The sequence below is a fragment of the Thermobia domestica genome, chromosome 3 (genome assembly GCF_964235325.1).
Source record: "Thermobia domestica chromosome 3, izTheDome1.hap1.1, whole genome shotgun sequence".
Taxonomy (NCBI): Eukaryota; Metazoa; Arthropoda; class Insecta; order Zygentoma; family Lepismatidae; genus Thermobia; species Thermobia domestica.
In genome coordinates, this window is record NC_137456.1 from 286,112,690 (window position 1) to 286,122,086 (window position 9,397).

Here is a 9,397-nt window from a genome sequence, read left to right on the forward strand (position 1 = left end):
GCGGCTCAATGGCCGTAACTCTGTAATGATACATTTCCCGACATATGGTCATATGAACGATTTTGCTTGTCTACCCATAAGGAATCCACCTCTGAAATTTTTCCGTACCTTTTTGTTACATTCTGTATATATGTGTCTTGGTGCAACAATAAGTTCCCAAGAATATAGAATAATTCATTTTTGATTTTAATCTACACAACAAATGCTTTTTATGAAAGCAAGGAGCCTGCGAGTTAAAGATGGTTAAAGACCGTAAATAAAATTGAAGGTCTGAATTGCAGAACATCCGAAGTCCACCGGAGTACTTTTTTGTTTTTAGAAGAAAGACAAGAAGATTATACTTGAAATGCTATTCTGTTTAGCTGAAATTATTTTGATTTTTTTTTAAAGTTTTGACTTGGACTTACGTATTATGCAAGTAAATATCTCTGAAACATAGATGCTAACATAAAAAACAGAAAACGAAAAATACGAAGAAAAAGAGTGGACTTGGGATGTTTTGTAATTCAGGTTTTCAATTCAAACTTCAAATGGAACTGGGGTAACTCGCAGACAATGGCTGACTTAACACTTTGATAATAGCTGGTGTAATGGCTGGTTTGAGAACACAATTGATATGGCCTCTGTAGACTCCCACCCTTCCCCCTCAACATTGGATACGGAAATGAAAAACTTATTTAGAATTTGATTGTTGATTCCAGTATATTTCAAGCATCACTTCTCGGAATCTGGGCCTGTGATATGTCGATATATCGCTATCATCGATATCTATATTATCATATATCAACATTCGATATCACAAATACATGGACATGAACATAATCATTCTAAATTTTCGATATCGATATTCGGGGAGTGGGGATGCGAGGTAAAAAGGTCCCCTAAGACTTGCGATGGATGAAGGAATTAAACTTACTTTTTGCAAGATTGTTTTCTAATCATAATATCTTTATTACCAAACATGCAATGTAAATACATCCACTTGCAAATTTGCAATATTATATGATGTAATTTCTTAGGAGCTAGAACTTTTTTGTTCCCTGAAGTAAGAAACAAAAAATCACTTGGGAAAGCAAGTACTTCGAACTTTGAACTAGAATTTACCGTAAGAAAGTTTTTTGTTTCTCTTCCTTGGAGATTTCCATCCGTTTTGGCCTTTGGGACCGCTAATTGACAAAAGCTGCACGATCGCTATATGCATTTATGCTCTGAGGCAGTGTCAGAGATTTAGAAAAGGAAACGACTTTTTAATAATAATAATAATAATAATAATAATAATAATAATAATAATAATAATAATAATTATTATTATTATTATTATTATTATAACAATGGGGTTTACAACTAGGGTCTTGTTTCTTTATCTTGCATGGGAAGGCCGCAAGTCTGCTACGCCACTGGTGCCCCCTATTCTGTGCTTGTCTCTTTTTCGTTTCGTGTAGATATTTGTTTTTGTGCTGTTAGGCTTTTATATGAAACTTTTATATTATGTAACTTTCTTTTTATGAGTTTCTTTTTTTGGGTGGGGTGGGGGGAAAGAGAGAAATGATTTCTTCTGATAATTGTTCCTTACCATTCATCTTGTTTGAACTGCTTAAGTAAGTCATTTTGTAACTTTTGATGCCATCCAACTCCATCACAATAATAAAATTGTCATTCTTAACAATTTGTTTTATTCCCTTATTTGCAGTTTGCCACACTGATATATTTGTGACAAAATTGAGGTTTTGTCCAATGCCTTTCGAATTTGCAACCAACCCAACCGCCGAGCTTTTTGGGTTGTCTGCTATTGCAGGAAAAGGAGAATTGCAGGTGGCAATGCACTTTTGGAGTCGTGTATACAATGTTTATGCGTTTCAAGTCCAGCTGGATGACCTGTTGAAGTTAATGCATTTGGGCCTAGCAAGAAGCTCAAAATTCATACTTTGATATCAATGCATGAATGTCATGCTTGCATTCGTCATCGCAAAGTAACAGGGTTGCCAACTCCAAGTTAAAATTTACTTTGTGTGTAACTTTATTTTGTTTCATTTGCTTCTATTATTTTGTTTATTTAATTGTAAGTAGTTGGCATCATGGCTGAATTATCTCAGTTTGTAAAACAAAGAGCAGTTTACAAAGGTCAATTAACACGAATATGCTCGTTTGTCAATCAATTTGACAGTCAAAAACATAGTATAGAAACAATTAACACTCGCCTAGAACAGCTGCAAACTGTGTGGTCTGAATTAGAAATTATTTTAAATGACATTGAGTTACTATCAGGTGATAGTGAACAGGAAGATGCGCGTGCAGCTATTGAAGAAACTTATTTCGATGTAAAATCTCGCATGCAAGCTATCATTAATGCTCATAATACAGCCGAACCTAAAGATCCGAAATGTAATTCACGTATCACATCCAGTGTAAAGTTACCGACTATTTATTTACCAGTATTTTACGGTGATTATACTATATAATGATATAAAGTGGATATCATTTAGGGACACCTTTCTTTCATTGATTCACAATAATTCTGATATATCAGCTATTCAAAAATATCAATAGTTACGTGCTTCACTTCGTAATGAAGCATTAAACCTTATCCAAAGCTTACCAATTACTGAAGCTAATTACTCTATAGCTTGGGAACAATTAAATGAAAGGTATGATAATAAAAGGTTATTAGCTGCATCTCATGTTAATGAAATTCTTCATATTCGTTCAGTAACGAAAGAAAATGCTCACGAGTTGCGTAATTTCTTAAATACAGCTATGACGTCAGTATCTGCGCTTAATGCACTTGTTGAAAATGTTAATCTCAGTGACGTAATATTAGTACAACATTTCTTAGGTAATCTTGATCAGGAAACTAGGAGAGCATTTGAGTTACAGTGCAAGGGTTCAGATTTTAGTACTGTTAGTAAGTTATTTAATTTTCTAGAACATAGGCTTCAAGTGCTCGAGAAAGCTAAACCTTTACCAAGTGAAAGTAATAAACAGACCAAATTATCTGTTAGTGTTAAAAAGCATAGTGACAAGCATTCACTTGTGTTCCAATCTTATTTAGCCACCGTTAAGACTGATTGTACATTTTGTAAAGCTGGAAAACATCATCTGTTAACTTGTGGGTTATTCAAAAGTGCTCCAATCAATCAGAAGTATAAATACTTGCGTAAAGAAAACATTTGTTTTAACTGTTTGCGTAGTGAAGATCATAATTCATCTCAGTGCAAGTCTGGAACATGTAGACATAGCAATGCTAAACATAATACTTTGCTTCATGCAGACAGAACTGTATCGAAGGGTGACGAAGCGTCAGTACATACTCAGCATTCAAGTAGTATCAGCAGCGGTATGGTGTCTTCAGCTACCGGAATTTCATCCCCTAGCAATAGTTACGGTACACCTCAAGCATCGTATTGTTCGGTCAAGCAACAGAGTTCGTCACAGACTTTACTTGCTACGGCAATTGTGAAGGTCAAGGACAGTGCGGGAAATTGGGTCAACTGTTGGGCACTTTTAGATGCAGCTTCCCAAACGAGTTTTATTACTGAAGATTTTGTTCAGCGTCATCGCTTGAAGAAAATCAAACATTACGTGCCAATACAAGGAGTAAATAACTTAACAGTAGCAGCAAACTTCTGTGTTAACATTCAGATGAAGTCAACAATAAATGAATTCACAATTCAAGTTACGTGTTCGGTTCTTCCAAACATAACTAACTTGATGCCAACGGAGAAGATTGATTGCAAGACGTGGGGCATCCCTACAGACATCAATTTAGCAGACCCAAACTTTAATACACCTTCAAAAATAGATATTTTGTTAGGGTGTGATGTATCTGTTAACATTCTAAACCCAGAAAGAAGGACTAGACCTGGCTCTTATCCAGTACTTCAAAACACTGAACTAGGATGGGTGATAGCAGGGAAAATTCCCAGTACACAAGCCAGTACCTCAGCGTTAACGTTCTTCATCAGATCCGAAGACAATCTCAGCCAACAACTTCAGTGTTTTTGGGAATTGGAGGAATTCCATACGAAGTTATTGTCCCCTGAAAAAGTAGCTTGTGAACAGCATTTTAAGAATAACACTACTCGTGACTCAAGCGGACGTTATGTAGTTCGTCTCCCATTAAAGAAGGACAAGGCCACGCTTGGTGATTCATTACAGACAGCTCTCACACGATTTCGTCAACTTGAACGCAAATTGAATCGTGAACCTCAACTGAAACGACTACATAGCCTTTATGGATGAGTATGAACAATTAGGACATATGCATCCTATTGGTACGTTAAGTGAAGTGGCTAAGGACAGTGTAGTTAGATACTTCATATTTCATCATTGTGTACTTAAGGATTCAAGCACAACTAAATTGCGTGTTGTATTTGATGGATCTTGCCCCTCTACAAGTAGAGAATCACTGAATAGCATACAAATGGTAGGTCCTACAGTAGAAGAAGATTTGGTTTCCATTGTACTTCGATTTCATGCTCATCAAGTGGCTCTTGTTGCTGATATTGCTAAAATGTATCGGGCAGTAGCTATGCATCCAAATGATCAACCTCTTCAATCATGACCCCATATTCGTTTACAGTCTTGATAAAGTAACGTATGGATTATCTTCAAGTCCGTTTCTTGCTACAAGGTGCTTGCGGCAGTTAGCACGAGATGAAGCAGTTAACTTATCCAGTGCTTGTGAAGCACTAGAACGTGATTTCTATATTGACGATTATGTAGGGGGATCTGATAGTGTTTAAGGTGTACTTCAGATGTACAGTGACTTGACAAGGTTACTACATAGGGGAGGATTCGTTTTGAGGAAATGGTGCCCCAATGACGTCACCGTGTTAAACTCCATTCCTGAAACGTTAAAAGAAACTCAGAGACTTATTCACTTTCACACGGAAGGTATAAAGACGTTAGGAATTTCATGGAATTCCACCTTTGACAAATTTTCATTAATGTTAGCTTAGTTAATACGAGTGAGAATCCTTCCTCCCATCAAACTACGAAACGCAGTGTTGCCAGTATCATTGCAAAAATATTTGACCCTGCTGGATGGTTGTCTCCAGTAGTTATTAAGTATAAATTATTTCTTCAGCAGTTATGGTTAGTAAACATAGCATGGGACGATCTTCTTCCCATGGAATTAACTTATCAGTGGAACAAACTTTATTTGCAACTGCCAGTGCTCAGTGATGTGCAAATTCCAAGATTTGTATTAGTGCCAGGAAACGTTAAAGAAATTCAAATCCATGGTTTTGCAGATTCCTCAGAAAAGGCTTATGGTTGTTGTGTGTATGTTAGATCTACTAATACCAACGGATCCACTGTCAGTCATTTGTTATGTTCAAAGTCAAAGGTTGCACCTATTAAAAGGACTACTTTGCCAAGATTAGAGTTATGTGCTGCAGTTCTTCTTACGAAACTTATAAACAAAACTTTAGCAACATTGAGACTAACAGTATCTAGCATTCATCTGTGGACAGATTCTCAAATAGTTTTAGCTTGGTTAGCGTCGCCAGCCCATCGCTGGAAACCGTTTGTAGCAAACCGTGTATCACAGATTCAGGAATTAACACATGTAAGCGATTGGAAACATGTTCTATCGCGAGATAATCCCGCAGATCTCATTTCAAGAGGAATTGACTCTAAAGTCATTCAGCAGAATCAACTTTGGTTGCATGAACCAGTTTGGTTGCAGCAAGAAGCTTCTTATTGGTCTTCTTTGTTGCCAGACGACACTCAGGATATTGAAGATATTCCAGAAGAATGTCAAAAATCATTTACTAATACATTACTCTCTCAAGTTAAAACTGAAGAAATTCTCTTAAGATTTTCGAAACTCACTCGACTGTTAAGAGTCATAGCATTATGTAAAAGATTTATTCACAACGCAAGAAATCCCAAAAACAAACACTGTGGATTACTCTTAGCGTCTGATATTCAAGATGCTATACAGACCTGTGTTAGGATGACACAGCAGTCATACTTTTCACAAGATATCAAGGATCTTCAACGTGAGATGCAAGTTTCTAAGCAGAGTTCGTTGCGAATATTGCATCCTTTTTTAGATAAGGAAAATATTGTTCGAGTAAGTGGTAGATTAGAAAATAGTGATCTTGAATTCAATAATAAGCATCAAATAATTTTACATCCCAAAGGCCATTTCACTCGTCTTTTAATTGAACACGAGCATAAAAGATTAATGCACGCCGCTCCTCAATTGCTTATGTCTTCTATTCGAGAAAGATATTGGATACCTAAAATCCGACAAACTATAAAGCATGTAATACATCATTGCAATACATGCTACCGTTTTAAGGTCTCAGTAGCACAACAATTAATGGGACAATTACCATCCCCAAGGGTGCGTCCAAGTAAGGCACTTACTCATATTGGCGTTGACTATGCCGGATCTTTCCACATTAAATTGGGCTCTTCAAGAAGCAAGAACACAACAAAATGCTACGTCGCAGTTTTCACATGTTTGTCTACAAGAGCCATTCATTTGGAATTAGTTTCTGATCTCACATCAGAGGCTTTCATAGCAGCTCTTCGTCGATTCAAATCCAGAAGAGCAAAATGCTTGACAATCACCAGTGACAATGCCACTACATTTCAGGGAGCGAAAAATGAGCTCAGAGAATTATATCTTCTATTCCAAGGAAAGGAATTCAGCGACAGGATTCAGGCTTTTGCAGCAGAGGAAAATTTCGAATGGAAGTTTTCACCTCCGTGCAGTCCTTCATTTGGTGGAGTATGGGAGCGTGCTGTCAAGTCTATGAAGTACCATCTTCGAAGAGTAGCTGGCAATGCCGTTTTAACATACGAAGAATTCTTAACGCTTCTCTGTCAGATAGAAGCTTGTCTTAATTTTCTCGCCCTCTCATAGCTTTACCAGATTCGTACGAGACTTTCAGTTATCTTACTCCAGGCCATTTTTTAGTTGGTGGCCCTATTACATCTTTCCTGAACCAGATTTAACTAGTACTGTTGAAAATCGCTTGAGTCATTGGCAACGAATCCAGAGGTACCAACAGCATATTTGGAAGAAATGGTCACAAGATTATCTTCATAGTTTACAGCAGCGTCAAAAATGGACATCAGTTCAACCCATTATTAAACCTGGAACGCTCGTCCTGTTGAAAGAAGACAACTTACCCCCACTTTCTTGCAAGTTAGGAATTGTTGAAGAAGTATTTCCAGGCAAGGATGGATTAGTGCGTGTAGTATTAGTACGTACAAAAACTGGGACTTATAAGAGGTCATTATCAAAGTTAGTTCCTCTTCCGAATGAAGACACTGTGAACAGTTAATTTTCTTTTATAAGTCATGTTTGGTTGGATACTTTGTATTCCAACGGGGGGGAGTATGTTTGATAATCATTTAATGTTTGTATATTTCATTTTTATTGCATTATTATCTTCTTTTGTTTTTGCTTACGTCATAGCAGAATTTATGTTTGTCAGATAGATGGCAGTGTTGTTGGTCAAGTCAAACATGAACTACCTGATGTAGTTCCTTCCGTGTGCTTCTTTTTACTCATTAAACAGTAGTGTTTAATATACATTTCAAGATACATCAAACTATAATATTCGTGCTAATACGCCAGTGTTGTGGTATATCTATTTCGTGACTCTTTCAAAGGCAGAAGTGTTTTATGTGCATTTGTAGAAGTGGTGAAGATATTTGTAATTTAGTGCAGTTTAAATACAAATTTCAACACAGCTTGATTCACTTATTATCAATCAGCGTCTATGGTAAATAAAACAATAGTTTCTGTACAAGTAGCAGATGGTCCTCCAACAAGGACTTTTATTAAATTCGTCTACGTTACCTGTATATCTGGAATTTCTATTAGTTTGATTTATGTTACTATTGTCTAGAATTTCTATTTGGTCCACAGTTACTTTGTTGAACACTTATGTTATGTATAGGTAAAGGATTATTAAGTGCATTATTGTTTGTATGACATTGTGTAACTCTTTGATTTTCAAAGTTCTGGACTACTAACAATAGGTTATTGAAATCTATACATTGCGACGTCATCAAAACTTGTTGCAGTCTATAAGGCAATAAAACTCTAATAGATGCGATTATTCTTGAGTCAGGTTGATATGGATTCAATAATTTCAACTCATTATATGTGCTAATGACAAAGTCCATAATACTTCTATTTACACGTGGGTCATACTTTTTACTTCTAATGTGGGCATCCCTGTTAGCCAGTATGAAATCATTCTCGAATTTGGCTAATAACATTTTCTTAAAAATATTATAACTACGTATGCCTGACTTAACTGCATTAAACCATATAGAGCAAGGAGGTAATAAGACATGAGGTAGGATCTTAAGAAAGTTAGACTTACCGATTCCTATTAACTCACATTCTGATTCAAATTTTTCAATAAAAGTGCTCGCCGGTATGTCATCAACTCGACCACTAAATTTCGTTAATGACTTGGTCTCACTAAATTTTACCGGTACTTTTAGACATTTTACATGATTAGGTTTAGCAGATTTTAACTTCCTACTGTTTACTTTTACAGAATTCTGATGTGTTCTTTCTTCACTCTTCTCACTTACAGAATTGGAACTGGTATCATCACTGTGACTTTCCAATTGACTACGATCTCCATATCCATACTGTGGTATGGCAGGATTTACTTCACTACTGTGTACTGCTTGATGCATTATTGGACGTTGTATTTCATTATCAATTTCTGGAACTAAGAAATTTATGCTATCTTCTTTATTAGCACTCCTATTATTTTTGAGTTCCAAAACTTCCCTCTCTAATTCATGTATTTGTGCTGTATTCCTGTCAATTCGAGCATCAATTCTATCAAATTTATCTTTCAAACTTTGGGATAATTGTTCAAGTTTGAGAGCCTGAGATATCTCAAACTGTTATAATTGATCTTTATGCGATGTTTCCAACTGTTCCAACTTTGCTGTTTGTGAATTTTCAAACAATTCGAATTTCCTTATCATTTGCTGTTCTAAATTATTCGTCAGCTGTTCTAATTTTACTGACTGAGCTTCCATTTTACTTTCCATTAACTCTTTCATTTGAAGTATAAAATTTTGAAAGTCCGTGTTTGATAATTCATGCGACTGTTCTCTTACAATTTGTTGAACGGTTTCCATCTTTTGACTGGTATTAATAATTCGTTTATTTCTTAATATCATATAGTCTAAAATTTTGGCTAACCTTACTAAACTTCAGATTGAATCCAAAAAGTCCTGGGCGGAACCACAATTTAAGATATAACTATCACTCCAGTTCGCTTATGTATTATTAATATATTTTAATTTTATAACAAAAATCACTATAGGAAATTGCATACCTTAGGCAAAGAATAGTAATTTCAAATCAATATATTTAAATTTATATGTATTTTCCATC

The 9,397-nt window shown here is 35.8% G+C and overlaps 2 protein-coding genes across 2 annotated transcripts; both read left to right on the forward strand.

Annotated features, from left to right (window-relative positions):
- Window positions 1–2,754: 2,754 nt before the first annotated feature.
- Window positions 2,755–4,239, forward strand: LOC145682243 (uncharacterized). The gene has a single exon (XM_081753826.1). The coding sequence runs from the start codon at window positions 2,755–2,757 to the stop codon at window positions 4,237–4,239; it is 1,485 nt and encodes a 494-aa protein (XP_081609952.1).
- Window positions 4,240–5,128: 889 nt separating this feature from the next.
- LOC145682244 (uncharacterized) lies at window positions 5,129–6,880 on the forward strand. Its single transcript, XM_081753827.1, has one exon. It carries the CDS (start codon window positions 5,129–5,131, stop codon window positions 6,878–6,880), a length of 1,752 nt encoding a protein of 583 aa, XP_081609953.1.
- The last annotated feature ends 2,517 nt before the right edge of the window (window positions 6,881–9,397 follow it).

What these genes read in the sequence shown, in the direction of transcription:
- LOC145682243 (XM_081753826.1), top strand. Translation starts at nt 2,755, where the DNA reads ATGACGTCAGTATCTGCGCTTAATGCACTTGTTGAAAATGTTAATCTC.
- LOC145682244 (XM_081753827.1), top strand. Translation starts at nt 5,129, where the DNA reads ATGGAATTAACTTATCAGTGGAACAAACTTTATTTGCAACTGCCAGTG.